A 24835-nucleotide genomic window follows, 5' to 3' on the forward strand; every position below is an offset into this window, starting at 1 on the left:
ATGCTCCGTCCCCTAATATGATTCGGTTTCCTCTACTATTAAAGTTTTGTGCATAATCATTTTCTGAAACCCCGTAGGTCCTTATGAATAGCCGTGCATGCCACTCCCATCCCCGTTTTGAGAAACGAATAGCCGGAAAATACAGTTCTTTCACATTGTTCCTTCTGACTATCCATTAATTAAATTCTGAAATTTGCGAAAGGGTTAAGACTCAAGTCCACGGAGAGCGGAATTACAAAGAAAGAAATAGGGCGATTAAAAGTAAAATACGATAATGCTCATTAATGTGGGTGCTGCTGCTAAATCATCTCTTAGAATTAGTAAATGTCTTTGCCACTGTATATTATGGCGACACAGATAGAATGTATTTGTAACGCGAGTAGCGCAGTAATCTCGTGGTATGCTGTGTGGCCGCTTTACGGAGCCACGACGGACGCGGCGGCGGTACCGGTAGCGGCAGCGGCGGTGAGCGTGACGTTTCGGCCGTTGGCGGCAGCGGCATCTTCAGAGCGCTGCGGCGCGTGCTGCACCAACTCTCCCGACACGCGCATGATGACGCTGGTGCCCGGCGCCCTGACCACGGACCCGCCTCCGCCGCCGCCGCCGCCCCCGCCGCCCCCGGGAGGCGGCCCCGGCGCGGTGCACTTCTTGCGGTGCGTGCGCATGTTGCTGGACTGGCTGAAGCGCGCGCCGCACCGGTCGCAGGAGTAGGGCCGCAGTCCCGTGTGGAAGTTCATGTGCGTCTTTAGGTGGTGCTTCTTGGTGAACGCTTTGCCGCACTCGCCGCAGCTGTACGGCTTGATGCCCGAGTGCAGGCGCAAGTGCAGAGTCATGTTGCTGCGGTCCGCGAACCGCTTCCCACACACCTGCAGGAGATAAAAACAAATCTCTCACACCTCGTGCACAACACTCACTGACAATGGGAGGGAACATAGGTCACCATTGAGCCGTGGTAAAAATTGCTGTTTTGAAGAGCGCGCCGCAGCGCGTAGTGTGAAGCAGTCGCCCTTCGTTTCAGGCGGTGGCGCCGCTGTGGAAATCGCAGCTTTGGTGTCTCCCTATGGTGGGAAAGGGGAAAGGTTGCCTGTTCACGTGCATTTAAGGGGTGCTATGAGCTGGCTAGTCGGTCAGTCTGGGTCAGTCTCTCGTCCCTAGCTTGCTAGTCTGTCTCTCGTCCGCATTTGTTAGGCAGTTAGTGTCTGTCTGTCGTTCGGAGTGCTAGTATGTCTGTCGTTCGGATCAACCTTTAAAGCCGGCAAAATGAGAGTCTTTCCACTCCGCCAGTAAGAGAACTCAGCGAGTGGTCGCCCTGTGGTGCCTTAGTTCCTGCATCTGAGTCTGCGCGTTAGGCCGCCAGTCTGCTCGAGTTTGCTCAGGCAATGGTCATTGGCGGTTGGATCGATCGGTTGGTCGGTCGCGCACTGAGACACGAGATGACTTGTCCGTCTTGAGCGTCGGCGCATGTGAGGTCGCCACGTGAGTCCAGTGGGCCGCGGCGTATAGCGAGGGGTAGTGACTTCGCGGTCCACACGAGAGCAACAGGAGTCAACCCACGACATCGGTCTGGCCGGTGCGAGGTGAGACGCCGTGAGACGGGAGATCGGCGCGCCTTCCTGCGTCCGTTGAAGCGGCTGGCAGCGGACGGTTCGGGAGAGCGATTTGGGGGTATTCGCCAAGTCTTCTCGAGAAATTGCTGTTTATTACAAGTTAAGTGATTGGTGATATGTTGTTTGATTTACTCTTGTTTAACTTTATTTGTTTTCTTGGTGAGGTCACCAGCCGTTTTGCTTTGGGGTCGTCCCACCATTCTTCCTCGTTTGCCCACCCGCGGGAAGGTGGTTGTTTATAAATAGGGTGCTCCGTTTTTCCTTTGTGGAGTAGGGGCGAGTTAGAGCAACCCGCAGTTCGGGTTGTTCGGTAATCCTCCTATCAATCTACCGTACGTTAGTAGCTGCCGCTGTCATGTTTGTCGGATTTGGTGTGTTAACGAATTTATTGCTTGGAGTGTAACGGCCTAGTACCTGAAAGATGTTTTGATCTTTGGAAACTTTGATATTATGGCCTATGATCTTGAGAGGCGGTATCTGTGTACTGTAGAGCATCTTAACTATTGTTTGGCCAACCTTATAGAATTTTATATAAGATTGCATTTCATGGGCTTTTATTTAAATGATCATTTTAGTTTGTAAATTTGCCACCCTTTCACCGAAAGACTTTTCTTAGAAGTTAAAATCAAGTTTCACCTTCGTTGGCAAGGTTAATATTTCAATTGTTAGTGTTTTATACCATTTCCATCCCTCCTACTCTGGGGTGCATAGTTTGTGTGCTTGTGTAAAATGTTAAAACTCTTAAAGTTATCTGGTGTGTTGCAGATTTGCACCAGTGTAGTCTTTCAGAGGCTGTTGTGAGTGGTTGTAACTACGGCTGTGTCAAAAGGGAGCGGCAAGGTTCTCTGCCCGAAAGCTCATAGAGTCAAAACTTGTTTCTTTCTGCACTTGAATAAACTGCAACTTTGACATTTAGAGGGTGCATTCTGATTATAATTTTAAATATGTTTCTTTTAAAAAATGCTGTAGGCCATATTAAAGTGAATAAAATTCCCATTTGTTAAAGGGAATTAGGTTATGATTTCATCAGTTACTCCCTGGCAACTACTTCCATGCTTACATAGTGTGAGTAAATGTGTTAATGTTCTTGATGAATCGCTAGTAAATAAAATAAATTCTTAAGAATATTCTTTGAAAATAAATCACGGTTCAACCATGTCTGCTCAACTTTGCAGCACAGGATGGGCACAGTAAAACTGACCCAATAAGTATTTAACGCATCTTGAGATAGGTAACACATCGGCATCTGCCCTAGGTGTAGATGACGCAAGCTGGATTGCGTACCATAAGGAACATGAGATTTTTTTCTAGGCCACTTTAATTTTTTTCACCCTGTACAAATACTGCTCCAGCAGAAGACACTTCTGAAGGGAGTATGAGATTTCGACGTCCAAAATAAATCTCATTTGCAAGTGCGAGAAGATTTTTCTAAATGTTTCGGAGACGGAAAATTGGCACCAAACCGATGTTCACCTAGTGGGACGTGGTATAGTGCCTAAAAACCACATCTAGGCTACCCATCCCACAAGGCCTCGTCATTAACTCGTGAAGCCGATTCGATGTAGGGCTCGCACGTCTCCTCGAATGCTGGAAGCCGGACGGTAAGGCATTCTGTTATCGTGGCAATGTAGCTAGTGATACACGTTTCGAAGATGCGATGCACATTTTAACATATGTTGACAGATGTAGCGATTATTACAAGTTTTTAACATCATGGGTTATTGCATTCGACCACGTAGTCCACTTCATCGTGTTGAACTATCTTGATTCGAGAAACGCACACATCTTCAGGTTCAGCAGAATGGAATCAAATTGACAGTTGTACCTCACTGAATCATGTCGAACGCTATGTTCATCTGCCCAGACATTAAAAGATTATCATATCATGTTTTTACATGTTTCTTGCGGAGATAGTGGCGTCCAATATGACTAAGAAGTGTAGCTGTTTAGCGTTTGACAGTTGTAACATGTACAAATGGCATCTTGTACCCCACAGGGACCCGTATAAAGTAAAGAAAAGAGATATTTGACTACCATCTCATTTGATATAAAGGTACACAATACATTGTGTCCCAATAGTAATGACCAACATTCATGTATATGATAGGGTCGATCACTTGTAACACAAAACTCTAGTGATCATTGGCTCTAAAGCGCTTATCTTAAGAGTTGGGAACACTTGTCCATTTTCGCTATTGAGAAATACCGGCTGGTTACAATTAAACTTTACCTATTTAACACGTTATAACACGGAAACTAGTTGCCTTGCGAGTATCTAACTTGGTAGCGTTAATGTCCACAGTATGGGAAGCTTGATTTCCATACATCTCAGCGCCACCATCCAGTCTCAACTATGGTCAGCAGGTGACGTGGTCAGTCATCGTGATTCACATTCTCACGCACTTCATCAGTCGCAGTACTCTTGCTGACGTGTCAACATGAGCTTGGACAAAAGGAGCAGGGCATTATTAGTGAAGCTCTGCTATCAAAACAACTAGTGCTGGAGCTACACTTCGAGAATATCGCCGGATTAAAGGATCGTGGAAGGATCCTCTTCTGCACCTGTTGTGCGGAGCCTGATTAAGAGGTTCGAATCAACCGGATAACTGGGTCCCGCTCCAGGACGAGGCCGACGACTGGTTGCACAACAAGTGGTTGATGAAATCGCTGTTGCTATGGCAGACGACGCTGCACTCAGTTCCCGATCGTCAGGTAGTGTGCGGGCTGCTTCACGACAACGTGTTCACTTCCCTCTCCACTCTCTTGCAAGGACTGAAGTTGACAGGGGCTGGCCTTGGACCATCCTATGGAGTCGAAGCTCATTTTCCCCTGACCGTATCTAGCCTACGGGTGAGTTGAACACACAGAATTGCCAGGTGTGGTGATCTTCACCTCCAGTCACTGTGCATGAAGTTCCTCTGTATGGTGAACGTATCACCGTATGTTGTGGCCTCACGGCTGTGTTCATAATTGGCCCATTCTTTTTTGAACAATTTAGCGCTCAAGGACCAAAGATGTGCAGTGTGATGGTGGTGGTGGTTAGTGTTTAACGTCCCGTCGACAACGAGGTCACTAGAGACGGAGCGCAAGCTCGGGTTAGGGAAGGAAATCGGCCGTGCCCTTTCAAAGGAACCATCCCGGCATTTGCCTGAAACGAATTAGGGACATCACGGAAAACCTAAATCAGGATGGCTGGAGACGGGATTGACGTGCAGTGTGACTGGCCAGCGTTACTGCGATATGCTTCGCCAGTATCTCATACCCGTCCTACAGGAAAGAGACGCATTGAACTCAACAGTTTTTAAGCAAAATGGGGACCACAGCACATAGCTGGTGAGGTTCACCTGCTTCTCCGAAACACATTTGGAAACGACCGAATTATCAGAATGTATGAATGGCACAACGATCTGATCTCATTCCCTGTGATATCTGGTTGTGGGGTTACTGAAGCACAGGGTTCAGCACGTGTGCTGATCTGAAGGGTAGCATATTAAGAGAGGTAGCCAACATGCCTAAGGACATGCTTCGTTCTGTTGTGCAGAATGCAATCCTGCGCTTTCGGACTCTTCTGCACACTGATGGGAGGTACACTGAGCCCCTTTTGTACAACTTATGACACCGGTATGTAATTGAATGATGTACCGTAGCAGTACTTTAAAATTGTTTCAGTTGAATTGATTCTGCATTATTTCTCTTCCCATGTCCTTGACGTTAATGCTACCAAGTCTGGTACCCATACGGTAATTAGTTTCCGTGTTATGACGTGTTAAATTGGGGAAAGTTTAATTATAACCACCTGATACATCATTTCAACTGAACGAGTGCAAGAATGAAATTTTCACTCTACAGCGGAGTATGCGCTGATATCAAACTTCCTGGCAGATTGAAACTGTGTGCCGGACCGTGACTCGAACTCGGGACCTTTGCCTATTGCGGAAAGTGGTCTACAACTGAACTACCCAAGCACGACTCACGCCCCGTCCTCACAGCTTTAATTCCGCCAGTACCTAATCTCCTACCTTCCAAACTTCACAGAAGCTCTCCTGGCAAAGGTCCCGAGTTCGAGTCTCGGTCCAGTACACAGTTTTGATCTGCCAGGAAGTTTCATGAACGAGTGCATTTTAGAGCCCATGGGTAAGAGACAATTTTTTCTTGTATTGGTATATATTTGTTCCTCCCAAAATATGGAAAACAAATAAGCTTAAGGTATTCAATTCATAGCCTATGATTACTAGACTTTGTTGCTTCTATCGATCGTCACTCTCATATCCCTGAACACTGACCATTGCTTCTGGGGCACCCACTATATGTCATTGATAATTAACTACATCCTCGAGTACTGGCCTGATAGTTAAATATTTTTAAATTCAGCTCATGGTGTGCAGCAGGATGTCTTTTAACCAGCACTCAGTCGTGGAAAACCTAACATACAAAATTTTAAAACTGGCAATAACCAGTGTGGTGTCACGTATTGATACCACCCTGCCAGGATCAATGTTGGCAACGGAATTACAAGTATCTGTCAGACGCCAAGAGCAGTTGAGCTGGATCTGGTGGACCCAATGGAGCCACGCCTCCAGTGGCTCTGTAAAACAAGCACCCTCCACCATCGCGAGATAGGACGGCCAGCAGCACACACTCATTCCTTCGCTACGTGATGCCACGCGGACGTCACCTAATCACAGCTCCAACACCATCATTTGTACTTGTAACAGAGAGCCTAATCCCTATTGCTTTTGTAATAGTGGGACTTATTTTTTGCTGCATACAGTTCGAGATATACAAGTTAAGTAAATCTTCTGAATATCGTATTAACTTGTTCAGTAATTACTTCTGGTCCTCTGCAGCTTTCTTATCTCCTCTAACCATTGTACATGAAGTTGTACACAACATATCTGGTCACGTGGGTGGCCATTTTCAGGCCTAGATTACTTCTTCCTGTTCTGTCGTCTTTTCGGTTTTCCTCGCTGCTTTCCTTTTCTGCATTCAGTGTTTGCATCGCTTGTGCATTTTATGTTCTAGGTTTCAAGGTTGTTACTTTTGCTCCTCCTTTCTTTTCCTCTCTGTACCATTCTTACTTTTCACTGTTTGTATCTGTGCCATTGCGCCGCAATTGCTTGCTGCGCCGTCTGCGATTCGTCTAACTCAGTTTATTCAGTTTCAGAGTCAGCAAATGGTACAACGGCCGTAACTGATAAATCGCTTCTTGGCGGCGCAGATTACTTCACACAAGCCACTGGACGCAGTGCATGCGCCACCACGTGCACCGTCTGCATGTGTGCCGCGATTTCGTCAACTTGATAAGACGAGGGAAGACTACACAGAGTACCCCGCACAGTATAACGACCACAATGCAGTGCATCACATACAAGGTACTCACAAACATTCTTATTTCTTGGGCATGGCGGGAATGAGAGTTTAAAGACTCTGCGCCAAATTTTATGACGTAGTGGAGAGGTTACTGGTTCAAATGGCTCTGAGCACTATGGGACTCAACTTCTGAGGTCATCAGTCCCCTTGAACTTAGAACTACTTAAACCTAACTAACCTAGGGACATCACACACATCCATGCCCGAGGTAGGATGCGGTTCCAGACTGTAGCGACTAGAACCTGTCTGCCACCTCGGCCGGCGGCGAGGTTACTGATCATTTTGGCCAGTAATCGTCTCCTGTAAAATGACTGGGCACACAGCACGCACATAAAATTCCAAATGAAATACTGCACTGATGCAACGAAGTCGCCATGTTTAGCAGCAGTTTTCTACGTGGATGTTCGAAGTAAGTTCAAATCTGGCGCTTGTATTTAAATGCCGTAGCTAAACAGGTATATTTAGGATCAACACAGTACGAAATGGGTAAATGCCTGTACTGAATCATACGGTCAGGAGATATTTGTGCTATGGAAAGATCTTTAATTACTTCGTGACCATTCTCAACGAAGACTCATAAGACTTGAAGTAATTCGAGAGACATTTAGGAAGTAAAGGTAGACGTCTAATTGAAGCAGAGAGATTATTTGTCCCTTGTTTTTCAGAAATGACAGCACTGATATTTTGTCTGTTACCTCGTTAATTGCTACAGGTCCCCATACTGCAGCAGTGTCTTACTCAGATATCAGTTTCAAACGTGTATGTTGATACTTAACACCCAATGATTTCGTAAAAGGCTGTAAAACGGTGATGAGAACATCAAAATTTAAGCTGTCCAATCATGAATTTAGCTACAAGCCTGAAGATCTGATATAAAACAAAATTAATGAAAAATGCGCCAAAATATGAAATGGTTTATTTCCAAAGCTTATGCCTCTTCAAATACATCACAAAACTGAGTCAAACAAATGGTATGTATTCTTTCTACATGGAATAGTTTACGGTACAATAGTACCAGACTGGAAACTGTGTGTGTAGCTGACTAGAACTGATGTGTTAGTTCAGGCGGAGGTCGGGACCCATCCATCGTACATTGGTAGTCTCACAACAAATTACTGGCAGATGTTTTCACACTTAATGAAAATATTGAATGAGAGGGCAATGATGGTGTGGATTTGCTGCTAAAGCTTGCGAGAGAGAAAGCAGAGTGGGAGAAATTTAAGAATCTGAGAAGCAATTCACTTTGTGAAGGGCGAAGATGAAAGAATTAGTGATATTGTTCGAGCGATTATTCGTGATTTCGCTGAAGTGATTTGAGGAAACGAAAGAAAATTAGATGAGGGAGTCATATTTGAGATCTCTAACCTTTTCCCCCATATATAACAGCAGCGTTTTGCACAGAGGCTATTACAAAAAAAGCTATAAATATGGAGCTCCTGAAAAATACATATACATTTAGAGGATGGACCAAAATTGGTGCACTCTGAAGTCACGATGCGATTCCTTGTGTACCTACCCTAGAAATGTCGGTATAAAAATTTCGTTCTGGGGATATTTTTGATAGAAAATACTTGTCAACGAAAGGAAAGTTGGCAACACTGTAATCATATGAATGACAATTGCCTTCATTCTGTACCGTGTAGCTGTAGTACCCAGTTAGTACAGCAGATAGAGATTTGTGTTAGAATACCGATGTTCGAGAGGTTGATACCGCTGTAGCTGTAATTTACCTTTATTTCTAAGTGTAGTCCGTGCTGTGCGCTATATGGTTTCCTTACTCGTTATAGAGAAATTGTAGCACGCTTTAAACAAAACAAATGCAGTGATTTAATGGAAATGAAAGTGGCAATTATAAGAGTTTGCACTAACGGAGAGAATTAATGATAGGATGGTATAATGGAAACTGGCTTCGAATGTTGTAGATGAAGTTGAGCGAAACGATACACTTAGAAAATGTGATTAAGTGATTAGCGCACTTGCCTAAGAACTACCTAGAATAAAGTTGTGTAGTGTGTACAAGAGATCAGATTAAAAGTCGAAAGCAAGGTACTTCCTTAAAAGTGGCTTAATAAACACGATTGTATTCTCTGTGTTAGTGTTAGATACTTTCCGTGGTTGAATAACTTCAGTAGTTGCTCTAAAATGATTCAGAAGCCAGATAGCATTTCGCATAGTGTAAAAATGAGAACAATAATTACAGGTTGACCCAGAGTAGAAATCTCGAAACTGTGTATTTTAATGCAAAATTCTATACTCTGCTCTAACAGGGTACATCAACATCTACATTATTCAGCAGTTCACACATAAGTGCCTGATAGAGGATTCATCAAACTACTTTCACATTATTCCACTACTGTTCCACATTCGAACAGCGAGCGGGAGAAACGAACTCTTGATCCCTCAGTACGAAGTCTTGTTTCTCTTAATTTATTACGGTGATCATTTCTCCCTGCGTAGTTGGGCGTCAAAAAACTATTTTTGAATTCAGGGGAGAAAGATGGAAATTGTAATTTCGTGAAAAGAAGCTGGTGCAAAGGAAAACGCCTCTGTTTTAATGATTAACATCCCAGTTGGGTTGTTATACGTGGCACTCTCTCCTTATTTCACGATAGTATAACACGAGGATCCCTTCTTTGAACTTCTTCGACGTCCTTCGTAAATCCTAATTGCTAAAATTGCCATGCTGCACAGCAGTTCTCAAGCAGAGGAGGACATGCATAGCAGAGGCAGTCCAGTAGACCTTTCGCATTTTCCAATCGTTCCGCCAGTAAAACGTATCTTTGATTCGCATTCCTCACAATATTATCTATGTGATTGTTCTAGTTTATGTTCTTTGTGGTTGTAATACCTAAGTATTTAGTGCAATTTACAGCCTTTACATTTATGATTAATCGAGTAAGCGAAATTCAGAGGATTCCTTTTAGTTCGGCCGTGGATAACGTCACACTTTTCATTATTTGGAGTCAACTTCCCCTTTTCGCACCATAAAGATAGCATATCTAAATCATTTTGGAATTAGTTTTCATCTTCTGGTGATTTTACTAGACGGTAAATAACAGCATCATCTGAAAACCATTTAAAAGGGCTGCTGACATTGTCTTCTGAATCGTTCATTTAGATTCGGAACAGAGGGCGCCTGTAACACTTCCTTTCTTAACGCTAGACATCGCTTCTGTTTCACTCGGTGTCTTCCGGTCCCTACTTCGAACTGTGACCTTCCTGACACGAATCCAGTCGCACAACCGAGTCGATACGCCGTAGGCACGCGGTTAGATTAGAAGTTGCTTATGAGTAACGGTATCGACAACCTTCTGGAAATATAGCTAAACGTTGCTGCGGGAAGGCATCGAGTGTTGCCAAGCTCTGTTTCTTTCACATTAAGTTTCTACTGAAAATATGCACTGGCCGCAATTTTATTAGAGACACATTTGTACTGTTAGTCTGTAAGGAACCTGTTTGTAGCATAGAATGATGCGACTTTTGATTCGCCCTGCATACTTATAAATCCACCTTGGAGTGCGTAAATCTTTTCAGTGATTTACATTTGCTGAATGCCAATAAAATTACATATAGCAAAAAGTACTGAAATAAACCTGTCTTGAAAACATAGCAATATCTGTTAATCAGCGAAAGCAGTACAATACCGTGAGAAAGGCACGTGTAGTACCTCACAGGTGAAGGGTTTCTCGCCGGTGTGCGTCCGCATGTGCTGCTTGAGGAGCATCTTGCGCGTGAAGGCCTTGTCGCAGAGCGCGCACGCGTGCGGCCGCTCCCCCGTGTGTATGCGCACATGCATGTTGTAGGCGACTCGCTGGTTGAAGCGGCGCCCGCACTCGGAGCACGCGTACTCCTTGCGGTTGCGGTGGATCTTCATGTGCGAGCTGAGGTAGCCGCGGTCGTTGAACACCTTGCCGCACTCGGGGCAGGCGGCGGCGAACTCCCGCGTGCCCGCGTGCACCGACACGTGGTACTTGTAGTTGCGCAGCTGGCTGAACGACTTCCCGCACTCGGCGCACTGGTGCGGCTTCTCCCCCGTGTGCGTGCGCGCGTGCGCCTGCAAAGTACACCAGAACTATTTGAACGCGTTGCTACGGGCTGCAACTTCCAACTACTTACACAAAGCTGACATTGCCCTATGTCTGTCATCAGCCGTCACCGCCACCAAAAGTCACCCTACTACCATGTACAACAGCCTTTTGGCACGATAATGTCCTCACACAGGAAAGAAAGTCTATAAGTTTCTTCATGTGTCCCAGTGCATCTCATCAAAAGCTTTAGCGCTACTAAATTCTCCAATGCTGATTCCTCTGTTTCGTGTGCTGTTCCAATCAGACCCAGACATTTTCTATTGCACCAAAATCAGGTTTATGTACACTGACACTAAAAGCTTCTGAAAGAGTATGTCTTCCGTGTATCAGGGTGTCAGACCATGATTGACATTATTTAATACCAGTTGAGAATGTGTTCGGGCATGTATTTATTATACCAATCTTCTATTAGTACATATCTTCCTTCCCCCTTCCTCTGTCGACCTCCATCTACCCCATCTATCACCTCTTTCCCCCTCTGTTCATCTCCTTCTCCACCTACCTGTGCCTACCTCCTCCTTCCCACTATCTTTATATCCATCTCCTCTTCCCCCTCTTCTCCACTGCTCTCTCCACGTTATGACCCCCACTCCAAAGGAGGCTACTGCTGTTCCGCCCACTGTATTTCTTTCCAGATCATAACTCTGTGAAATTACACCATGGGCTTAGGATGAGCGCTTTACCCGTGACTTTAGGCGCATACACACATGTGAAATATACACTCCTGGAAATGGAAAAAAGAACACATTGACACCGGTGTGTCAGACCCATCATACTTGCTCCGGACACTGCGAGAGGGCTGTACAAGCAATGATCACACGCACGGCACAGCGGACACACCAGGAACCGCGGTGTTGGCCGTCGAATGGCGCTAGCTGCGCAGCATTTGTGCACCGCCGCCGTCAGTGTCAGCCAGTTTGCCGTGGCATACGGAGCTCCATCGCAGTCTTTAACACTGGTAGCATGCCGCGACAGCGTGGACGTGAACCGTATGTGCAGTTGACGGACTTTGAGCGAGGGCGTATAGTGGGCATGCAGGAGGCCGGGTGGACGTACCGCCGAATTACTCAACACGTGGGGCGTGAGGTCTCCACAGTACATCGATGTTGTCGCCAGTGGTCGGCGGAAGGTGCACGTGCCCGTCGACCTGTGACCGGACCGCAGCGACGCACAGATGCACGCCAAGACCGTAGGATCCTACGCAGTGCCGTAGGGGACCGCACCGCCACTTCCCAGCAAATTAGGGACACTGTTGCTCCTGGGGTATCGGCGAGGACCATTCGCAACCGTCTCCATGAAGCTGGGCTACGGTCCCGCACACCGTTAGGCCGTCTTCCGCTCATGCCCCAACATCGTGCAGCCCGCCTCCAGTGGTGTCGCGACAGGCGTGAATGGAGGGACGAATGGAGACGTGTCGTCTTCAGCGATGAGAGTCGCTTCTGCCTTGGTGCCAATGATGGTCGCATGCGTGTTTGGCGCCGTGCAGGTGAGCACCACAATCAGGACTGCATACGACCGAGGCACACAGGGCCAACACCCGGCATCATGGTGTGGGGAGCGATCTCCTATACTGGCCGTACACCACTGGTGATCGTCGAGGAGACACTGAATAGTGCACGGTACATCCAAACCGCCTTCGAACCCATCGTTCTACCATTCCTAGACCGGCAAGGGAACTTGCTGTTCCAACAGGACAATGCACGTCCGCATGTATCCCGTGCCACCCAACGTGCTCTAGAAGGTGTACATCAACTACCATGGCCAGCAAGATCTCCGGATCTGTCCCCCATTGAGCATGTTTGGGACTGGATGAAGCGTCGTCTCACGCGGTCTGCACGTCCAGCACGAACGCTGGTCCAACTGAGGCGCCAGGTGGAAATGGCATGGCAAGCCGTTCCACAGGACTACATCCAGCATCTCTACGATCGTCTCCATGGGAGAATAGCAGCCTGCATTGCTGCGAAAGGTGGATATACACTGTACTAGTGCCGACATTGTGCATGCTCGGTTGCCTGTGTCTATGTGCCTGTGGTTCTGTCAGTGTGATCATGTGATGTATCTGACCCCAGGAATGTGTCAATAAAGTTTCCCCTTCCTGGGACAATGAATTCACGGTGTTCTTATTTCAATTTCCAGGAGTGTATGTCACATATTTCACATTTAATTTAGCACATGTTTTATCTCTATCTCCTGCTAGTTTTGCTCTGGGCTGCAGTTTCACGTAGCTCAATACTTATGTCCTATATCCCCAACTATGTGACGTACACAGACATAATTTTCGATGTACAGCCGGTGGCACACGTGTCTTCTTTGGGTGAGATGTGCTATAAGTACAGTTAGTAGCATAGAAGTAACACATTAAAACATAACGCATGATGCAACGGTTTTCCATATATCTCATTATTTATGACGCCACATCTCCTCGAATATGTGTTGTGCAGCGATATAATTTTGCTTTAGACTCAGTGCTATATGCGAATGCCGTCTGTAAAATGTGTGGCGAATACAGTTAGCAGTAAATAAGTAATAAATACAAATGTCTTGCTTCTTGCGGGAGTTCTACTCCATAACGGCAAAAATATGGCGATTTTCTTCCTTTCATCATTTTGTGGGGTTTGTCAGCGAGGAAAACCTATATGAAACGATGTGTAAAGTCTGTTGCAAGTAACTAAGAGCTCTCATTCTGAAATATTCGATGAATAAAGCGTGAGTATGTGCACATTGTAGGCTACACCGCCTTTCCATCAATGTTCTTATCCTGAAACCGGTTCTTTCCTCTCAGTGAAATATGTTTACCAAATTTAGTTGAAATCGGTCGAGTGATTTAGCGAGAGAGTGCAACATACACACATACATTCACACATACGTTTTTATAAAATCTATCAGAACAGGGTGGACCAGAACTATACTGACACACAAGGTGGTTTTATGGAGCAACTCTGAACACTTGTTCAATAGGAAAGATGTATTTCACAATAGCGAAGATGAACAAGTGCTCATAGTTCTAAAGTTACATACTTTCGAGCCCATGTTTACTGGACATTAATTTCTTGTTTCTGTCTTCACTGCCACCTCTACAATTACGGGAATCACAGAACATTTACTAGCAGAGATGTGTTTGCTAGTAGCGAAGATAAACAAGTGTTCTACCTGTTAAGGCATACACTCTCGAATATAAGTTATGAGCCACTTTTTTCCTTTTCTCGGTCCATACCACGAATTCTGAAAGACTGCCCGTGAGGTCTGGTTCTCCTTTATACATCACCAGCACCTTAAGAAGATGGAAACAAGTAGTACATCCAGAGTTACAGATATTATGTTATGGATTCATAAACACCTCTATTCCTGTAGACTAGCAATTTATTAAATTTGATAATGATAAGAAATTAAAAGTCACCTGCGAGTCAAAGATTACAGCATGGAAATCTCAGTTAATAAAACTAAGCAACAATCTAGAAGCTACATGGAGTCTTTCAAAAGGTCTGCGAGACAGAAGCTCTACCAGAAGATTGATAAACAGCACTAATTCACATGATCCACAAAAAAGGTGATAAAACTGACCACAACAATTGACCAGAATAAGCATTATAAACAAACTGGGAAGATATGTAGTTAGGAGAGTATGAAGGAGGGTTGAGAAATGGGATATCCAGTGTAAAACAAATCTCAATCCTCACCATAACAAGGGGTGATCAGCTTATGCCGACATTAGAAGATGTTGTAACCTCATCATGTACCTTAAATCTTAAAAACCGGAAAAAATTGTTTTTAATAATTTCTTCTACTGGATTCTGTAATTGTTATAAATTGTTGAGTAAAACATAAACCTACAATTTAATTCTTGTTGGTAGAACTGAGTTTTCATACTAAATGTCATTTATATTTTCAGGTTCAGGACCCTTTTCACTCATCAATAACATCTCCAAAACAATTCTGCTTTGTAAAAGTCAATGAAAATTAATGAATTATTTGTTTCTATATATTTTTTGCCCCTGCTCATCAAGTACACCCTGTTGGTAGTTCAGATTATGGAAAATGCGTTGGTATTGATAAGATTGGGTTAAATAGCAATTCCAGAATCAAGACCCAACATACACCTCAATACCTATTTAAAAGTGGTGCTTTTAAAATATTTCTGAACATTTTAATTCTAACAATATTTGCTGTGAACATAAAGCACAACCCATGCCCCCTTTGTGTTTTGAAAAATTCATCGTTATTGCCAGGGTTTAAACTGAAATTTATAATCAGATATAGAATAATGAGAAGCAAAACAATTTGTATAACATTTACATAGCTTACAAAAGCAAATGATTCGATTGACAGGGAAGCATTATTCAACACCATAAAATAATTTGGAGATGGTTAAAATCAGTGGTGAATTACAAGAAGCACACTGTCAAATACAAAACCCCAAATTTAATTTTTAGGTGAAACTTCCACAGCTCTTGAGTTAAAACTGGCATAACAAGATAAAGAAAAGGGAATTACAAAATCACAATTGGTGGAAGAGCAAATAATCAGAATATTGACTGTTTAGCTTTCTGAAATGACCTTCCAGTCTTAGCTGAACCTAACAAGGTAAACAATGCAGAAAAATCATCTTCAAGAGTCAGCTTCAAAAGCAGGACTACATACATCTTTTTAAAAACAGAGTATATGTGAGATGTGATGAAGGAAACCAAAATACTTTATATGGAAACTGCTTAATGGGGAAAAACTTTCATTATCTAGGTGAAATAATTCAATCAAATACTTTGCACAAAGAAACTAACTTAATAAGGGCAACAAAAATGAGGTGGCTTTTCGATTTACAGGGAATCTGTGTAACAACATCATTATTTCCATAAATGCAGAACTTTGGCAGTACAGCCTTTTCAACAATGTCTTTATGCTTGAGAGTATCCTTCGTTATGTTCACAATTTAGTGTAATAGAAAACAAGGAAGAGAAACTATCAGGAAAATCTTTGGATCAAGATATTACATGGAAAATGGAAATTAAGGCATAACACAAAATATAAGGAAAATATAGAACGAATATTAGACACAATGAGGAAGAGAAGATTTATATCCCATGAACACCTAAAAAGGTTAGACAATGTATACTAATATATTTATATTCCTTTTTTAAATAACAACATTCGCTTTTTAAATTCTGTTGTCTTTTTATCAAATTTCAAAAGTTACTGTGAATAATTAAAGTCTATGCAAATTTGAAAATACGGTCATGTACTTAGGAACAACTACTCGATTTACATTTAAAACCGTTCAATCCATACGATTTTGTCAGTATTTTATTTAAATCATCTGTTACCTGATTACTCTAATACTAAGTAATAAGTACATGAAAGCAAATTAAAGAGACATATTGCCAAAAACCAATTACCATCTAAATAGATTTTGAAATGAAAGCTATTGGAAACAAAAAAATACGTTTTCAAGACAGGTATGATAGCTGAGGGATACAAGAAACTCAGTTTATTTGCAAGTATCACATTTTCCTTGGTAAAAGACCTCTTCTGTTTCAAGATACGAGATGGTGCACAATTTATAAATATGACTTAAATGTCTCCATACAAACAGTCATGAAAATGTTAGTAATTTGCTCATCAGTATATTCTCTGCCTGAGAAATAAAATACACATTTCCAACAGCTCTAACAATTATGTAGAACGCAAAGTATTTACAAATGCACTACAAAATAACATCATGTCCAACTGTAGGAAATGGCCAAAACTGCTTATGGCAGTCTCTAGTACTCATTCCTTCATGTGGTTCTAGAATCTGTAGCTAGACTGAGGAACCAACCAAAACCTACCCTGTGTTCCTAGGTACACTGTCATGTGTGTTCAGCACTCTCCAGTACAATTTGAATTATTAATGACACATTGACAGGCTTTGCATAACATTGATTATGAGGTTGAAATTGAGACAGCTGTCTTGTGTGCTTTCTTGAACTGTGGAGTTGCGAATTCAAAAGAATTTTATTATTTGTAAATTTTGTTTATTTGTATGATTGTAGTACAGTTTTATTTTTTGTGGCTTTTGCTTTTCTCTTTAATGGTCGCTTAATGTAAAATTATGGCCACTTTGTCGATAATATGTATTTTCCTTTAGAGTCTTCTTTTCCAAGTGCGTCAGGTTTTTGATTTTGTATGTTACTTCAGTTGCACATTGCTGAAACAGTAAATTATGCATTAGGTTTTGCAGTGCACCTGATCCTCATGATATGCCCCACCTTGCATTGCCAGGTATGCATTTTAAAATAAAATGCATGTGTTGAAATCAAATATGAGTGGTTATATTTTAAAGATATAAGTTTAAAGACATCATATATAAATCACTTTGTACAATTAGAACACATATGGACTATCACACAATTGAGTGTTTATTTACCATTAGAGGCATGTTAGAATTTTTTAGTAATTCAAGTAAAACACTGTGAGGGATATCTGTTACAGATGTGGGGTTCCCAAATCAGAAGTGTATCAACTAGTGTGTAGTAACTAACAGCATGCAATGTACATCCTACCAATGCACTAACAATGCCATGCTATTAATGAGCAAAAATATTATAGATTGAGGAGAATCAAAAGCAAGAAACTGATACCTCTGACAAGTTTGAGCTATTGCAAGTAATTAGAGAAACTCAGGAGAAATATTCAATAACCAAAACTCATTTTACTTACACAGGTTCCATAATACATGCAGCAATATTTCATAATTGAAGGAATATTAAAATTAGTTATTTAACATTCAGTTTATCTTATGTAAGAATGTGTACATCTGCAGAGCTACCAAAAACAGCCTGGGATACACATATTACACTAAATGTCGCATCTCTGAAAATGAATTTAGAAGGAATTATGAAAACAGACAATGTATTAGACATCAATATACATTTTTATATGCAAAAGAACAACGACCCTTGACCTTTCAACTGTGAAAAAAAAAATACAATGCTGAGCAAATATTAACTTGCACTGTATGTCAGTCAGCATAATGACTCAAAGAACTCATTAGTTTACTTCTTCAATGTCCCTTAATACCTTGACAATTTGTGTGGAAAAGCTATCTATAAAACTCATGCCTACAGTTTCTATCAAAGTTATAACATTGTGTAGAATTTATTTAGCTTTTTATGTGAGTATGAGCCCATTATACTTGTTGGACTGTAATAAGACTTCATATATGGTGTGGTATGAATATGTGCTAATATGATGTTTGTATTGTGAGTGAAATGCAAATGAAACTTATGATATTCAGGTAATTTCATATTTTCCCATCTAGAATTTGGTTCTCTTATGTGTTGTTTCTGTGAAATGCAAAATGTATAGTACTATTACGTAAATTATGGATGTGTCAGTATCACTGAAAAAATCTTTAAAACGTGAATGTGGAGAAAAATTAAGGCAAATAATATGTGTGTATTTAGAAAAGGCAGTGACTCCTCCTTTAACAACAATTTGAAAGCATTTCTCGTTTGTATGGAGAAATTTTCCAGGAGGTGATACAATGATGTATAAGGACTCGGTTGTGCAAGTGAACTATGTATATGCTAAACACCCTGATAATGCACTGATATGAGGCCAGAGCTTTCTTGGATTGTGGTGACTGTGCTTAGTAATCATGATTCTGTTTAGTTCGAGGATAACGACAAGTGAAACGTGTAATAAATTAGAAAGAATTAAAGCTGACAGAGAGACTGCAACATGATTAAATAGTGGCTTAAGAATAATTATTGGTTTCTGGTAAGTGTCCTGTCATTACCATTAATGCAATTAAAGACACTTTAACGATTAGGAACAAAAAATTTTAGATAGTCACATAGATAAAATAGTATATTAATCAGGATAGATGTGAATTTTACGCTCTCTGCAATATGTTACAGCTTGAATTCATTAGAAGAGTAATATGACAGTGAAGATCAGAAATAAATGTATTTGACAGACTATAGTTGCCTATAAATACGTATTTTGGATTAATAATGAAGATGGAAATACCATTTGCTCATCTCTATATCTACAAATATTCTACTAAAGCCGCTTCTTAGTGTGTGGAGGAGGATACTTCGTACTCTTCATATTTCACTGGTGCAGAGAAAGTGTAAAATGACAATTGGTATGGCGCTATAATCGACTTAAACATTGTTGTTTTTCTCGTTGAAAACTGTGGTTGACGGTATAAGTATTTTATGGTCTTCCTGAAATACCGATTATTTAAATTTATCCAGTGAGTTTTATTCAAACGATTCCCATTAAAGTTCTAGGAATATCTCTGTTACACTTTTGTAAGGGCCATATCGACCTATTAAGACCTTAGCAGCACCTCTCTAAAGATGGTATACGTCTTTTGTCATGGCTACTTGATAAAGACATTGCGTGTTGTTCCAACACTGATCAAACTAGCAACATTTAAACCACTTTTTTCCCTGATACCATGCATTTTTCGGTAACATTTCCAACGAATATAAATCTTCCATTAACATTTCTTACTTTAGCTTTCATGTGCACATTAAATTTCATATTGATTTTCAGTATCTCACATTATGTTCAGCAATGTATTATGCTACAGAGCTTCAGTACCAATCATGTAACTAGATACTATTACACGGTCTCTCTTTATTTTGGGCATTAGTTTAGAGTGAGTTTTCATTGACCACACTCTGAGTTTTCATTGACCACTATTTACATTTTATTCAAATCTTGCTGCATATCCTTCAAATCACCCAATGTTCACACTTCAGAGTAGGTAATACCATTATCAGTGACTGCTCTGATAGTGATCCTCCTCATACTTGATGACTTGTTTTACGAATATTAACAACCTTAGTTAGAGAAATGGCGAGCAGAGCTCGGAAAGACGAAACTTACAACAAAGATGTCAAAGAATTCTATGTCTTTTAACAGGCAAAAATGAAACATTCCAAGAAAATCTACACTATTCTAGAGTAGTTTTATGGGACATATTCTTTCACAAATAAAATCATAAAATAGAAAAGCATTGAGAAGATTGTATCAGGCTGTAAGAGAATATCCTTAGTGAAGAAATGAAGATAAATGTCTTCCTTGTCAATAGTAATTTGGTGTACAGAATACGATTCTGAAGAGAGAGAGGGCTTTTCTTTTTTTTCGATGATGGTATTGGTTGAGATGCAGGACAATTTCAGGCAATACAATCAAATGAAAGATCTTTACTGCACTGTTTTTAAAGGAAACATTGTAGCATTTGTCTTACGAGAATTAACCTGGGGAGATGTGTGTTTATGTAGACTTTAATTTAGAAAGAGGATTAAAATATTTATTGAAGTGAAACTATTAAAGAAAGTGTATAAAAGTGTCAAAATGACACTAAAATTAGGCTTATGTGTATCAACTTAGCATAACATCACAAGCAGGAGGAGATCTTCAAGAATCTGTAAATGAAGTGAACATACATTTGCATGAATCAGCTCATCGACAAAAACTGTCACAGAACCAATATGTTTGCCATAAACAAAAATAGAGTAAAATAGTTAAGAATGTTAAGGAGTATTGTCAGTATGTTGCAGTGAATAGATTAAAATGAATTATCCTGTTAAAAATTAAAGATACAAACAATTTAAACCACCAAGGGAAACAGCAGCTATAATAGCAGCAATCGTAATAGCATACACAACAAATTGTCTGGTTGAAAAGGAAAAAAATGATATTGTTGTTTTGTATGACAAATTTATGACCATATCAAAAGGGTACTAACGATGATGTCTATATTTGAAGACTGATAAAATTGTAATTGGCTTAAGTAAAGTTGAATATCATAAAACATTTACAAGACATCTGCAGGGTTCATAACTGCCCAGGAAAATACAGTTATTTCAGATTTCTACATATCTACAAGGACCTGTAGGAAGATACATGAACAATAATAACAAAAAAATTATTTAAAGCTAGACAAATAAAACAAGAATTAGACTTTTTTGTCTCAAAAACGGCATAAAACATGAACAAATAATTTTTGAAGGCAGGCAAAAAGCGCAAAATTTCGCAAAGAAAGAAAAATAATCCTTCACAATAAATCTGAGAATATAATAACTAGTCAGTAATGTCTCTACTGTATGTTGGCGTTAAAGTATTTACAGATTTCATTTATTAAACGTTAGAACTGACCTACGTAGATGATAGTCAAGATGAATTCCAGTTAGCCAGATTCTGATCACTACCAATATTCAATTTGAAACATATAGTCCTTCATAAACACCAGAATACAAATGCAAAGTTGAAACAGGTATATTTTGGTCTTCCATATGAGAAACTTCAGGTTCACAAAGTTGAATATTTTGTTTCAATTTAAATTTATAAATCAATGCAAAGTACACAGTCATGATCATGAAAGTAAGATTTACATATTAAGGCTCTAAAGAGTGGTACAGGACTAATACAGGGTGACAGTTCCTCTCAAATACTTTTCAGATCTGCTGTAAAAGTTCTCAGAGTATAGATTGAAAAGTTATTGCACTTTCTGAATACCTAGCTACTGGAAAAATATAGAAAAGCCTATTAACACACGTAATAGTGAGATAAAATTTAAAAACGCCTTAATGAAAAAATAATTTCTATCGATATTAAAATGACTGCATTTCAGTAACAAATATTAAATATCAAAAAGTTGAATTATTGTAAGATACAATCCAAGAAAGTGTTTTAGAAAGGTCTATCTAAAATGTAGCGATTAATCAGGAGAACATAAATAATAATCATAAATAGGTAACTATATGGTGCGTATGTAATAATACAACAGTTACATATTTTAAAACAATAATGAAATCCAGAAAATCTCAGTTCAGTCAAGTGCTTGGTAATTAATTAAATATTTTTAAATAACAAAAGTTTATGAAATGGTTTTAACGAAAATTATCAAATGAAACATTATACAAAATAAATGGAATATGATTGGGGATCATTTTGGGCACTTATATAGAAGATAAAACAACAGGGTAATTAAGCAATTCGTTTGGTACTTTTGAGAAGACAAAGGAACATCATGCTGGATCAGATTGATTGAAAAACGACTGGAGGTATATAATATAAATAAAATGTAAAGAATAAAACTATTAATGCTGGGAAGATTCCTTGTTTGAAACACAGTCATCGAAAGTGAGGTATTGTTAGGGAAAAAGGAAAGATACTTGGTGAAAAGAAAAAAAAACACTATTGATCTCGAAGATTGCTCTTAGTAAGGAGAAGTGTTAAGTTGTCAATATAAATTATGGAAGAAAAAGACAGTAGTGTTACAGCTCAATACCCAAAAAATAATAGTCAATGAAAGATATTGTCTAAAACGATAATAGTAAAAAGGAATCGAAACTGACTGAAAGCACTTAGTTTGCTGGAGCAGAAAAGAAACTCTCCAGCTGTCAACTAAAGGCGAAGTTAGGAATTCTTACTTTCGTTTTATTAAATATTGCCATTACTATAGGCTAGTGTTAATACAGTTGCTGTAAAATCTGCGCTGGCAGTGCTAGAAATAATTATAAGCTGGTCAATTGCTTAGTGACATACATAAGTTAACAACAACTTAAAATTCACACTAGAAATTAAAGATCGATCGGCCATGTTACTCTCAGACAATGTCAGTCGTCACAGATAGGAAAGAGAAAATTTTAATATTATGTTAGGAAATTACAGGAGCATCCATGGTAAGGTCCCACAGTTAGTATAGCTTATTAAAGCTACTAACGTCCAGATAACAATGAGAACTCGACACTGCCAACAAGACTGCATAATACCAAGTGATATGCAAAAAACCAATAGAACATTGGGAAATAAAATTATGAAAACATAAATAAAATATTATTGGATAATAGCTGCCGCCACAATGGTATTTGGAAGTAAAACTTGGGCAAATACTAAACCGCGGAAAAGTATAAACCACGAGTCAGAAATTAAATTCCTAGGTTGAGTGAAAGGCTGCATAAGATTACACACACCAAGAAAGGTAGGCATAAGAGAAGACCTTGGGGTGTGCTACAAAAGGGAAGATCAAGGCCAATCGACAAACCTAGCTACAACTTCTACAAAGGCTGCCACATTCGAGACTATCAAATCACGCCATATACTTTAGCTCCTTAGTAAACGATCCTTAGAAAGACCAAGAAAAAGCTGGGTGGGCACTTCAAAGACGGAATACGTCTGTAGCCTAGATGACGACGAAAGCAGACTTATTAGAAACAGAAAGTTGGTTGAAGCCGGAACTGAGTAGCTACGAAATCCCAAATTCAGATTGGAGTATTTCTCGTAAGGGCACGTTAGAAGCCGGTGGCGGCAGCGTCTGAATTTCAGAATAGAATTCGCTGGCATCTAATGAGTTTATATTCGATTCCAAATGTGAAATAACCCGAGTGAAGTTAATCATCAAAAGTACCGTTATTCTTTTCAAGGAACGCTATATAGAAAACCGGTGTTCGAAGCTGACTGTACAGTGATCCTGCTGCCACCAACGTGAATTTCGCGTAAGGATCATAAACATTAGATGAGAGAAATCAAGGCTCGCACGGAGGCAGACAGACAGTCACTTTTCCCTTCATCTATTTGTGAGTGGAACAGGAATGGAAATGACTAGTACTCGCACAATGTACTCTCTGCCACTCACCTTACCGTTACTCACGTAATATGTATTTAGATGTGATTGTAGATGTACATCCTAGCGGTGCTGATAATGAAGACAGCAGACAGAGATATTAAATTTCTCGTTTAAACATGTAATCACGTATGATGATAATACCGTCCCGGTACTTGATCGCCGCACATTCACAGGTAGTAGAAATTTATATTAGCACCCTTGGCACTGAAAAAAATAGGAGTACTTAAAGTGAACACGGCATCAAAATCTAACTGAATACCAGTTCATGTGGCAGCGAATACATTGCAGTCAAAATCTCCTGTAGCTCCCATCTTCTGAGGCTATGAATCTCAGCGAATAAACACGTGTGTTTGGAAGCGAACACAAATCGCTTATCCAGAAAAAGGTAAAAGACCGGAAGCACAGGATTACATAGGAATACTGATTGTGCCTACCTTCTGCAAGATCGCGGAGCCTGTAAACACTATGACGTTAGTGTAGGACACGTAGCTTCGGGTCCATGAAAAACTACTTGTGTGAAAAGCAGCTTATTTTATTCATGCACGACCTCTCGTAAATAATAGATGCAAGTGGACGGGTATACCCGTCTTGGAATTCTGAACAGCGTTCAGCACTGTATCCCATTGAGGACAAACAAACAGGATACGATTATACAGAGTATGTTCGTATATGTGACTGATCGAGGAATACTTTTCGAATAGAGCGCTGCACGTTATGTTGAGCGGCTAACATTCCATACAACCGAAAGCAAGTAAAGCGGTGTTATCCTACCTCTAGCGTTTTCTGTGTACCTAAACGATTCATCAGACACTATGAGTAGCACTAACACATTTTTCGCTGGTGATGCTGTTGTGTGCAGAAGAGTACCGTCGTTGAACTATCGTAATGAACTGCTGGAAGATTTAGACGAAATTTCCACTCTGTGCAATGAATGGTATCTCTCTTCCACGGTGGATAAGTTTAACACAGTGACTATAACGAGAGAAAGAAAAATATACTAACTGACTAAAAGACCAGCGATGAACATCTTGAGCACGTCGCTTAATGTAAGTATTTAGGGGTAAAATTAAGACGCGACACAAAATGGGACAGTCACATAATGCCATTATTAGGAAATCTAATGCAAGACGTAAGATTGTTACTGGGAA

General features: G+C 40.6%; 1 protein-coding gene across 1 annotated transcript in view; it reads right to left on the reverse strand.

The window, feature by feature from the left end:
• Positions 1-24835, reverse strand: part of LOC126413265 (zinc finger protein 358-like) — a 526926-nt gene that overhangs the window by 4042 nt on the left and 498049 nt on the right. The window contains exons 7-8 of the mRNA XM_050083167.1: positions 10645-11031; positions 477-866 (exon numbers count right to left, since the gene is read on the reverse strand). Coding sequence (XP_049939124.1) covers positions 477-866; positions 10645-11031 — 777 coding nt within the window. The remainder of the gene's footprint in view (positions 1-476; positions 867-10644; positions 11032-24835) is intronic.

This window comes from Schistocerca serialis, chromosome 7 (assembly GCF_023864345.2).
Source record: "Schistocerca serialis cubense isolate TAMUIC-IGC-003099 chromosome 7, iqSchSeri2.2, whole genome shotgun sequence".
In the NCBI taxonomy this organism is placed as follows: Eukaryota; Metazoa; Arthropoda; class Insecta; order Orthoptera; family Acrididae; genus Schistocerca; species Schistocerca serialis.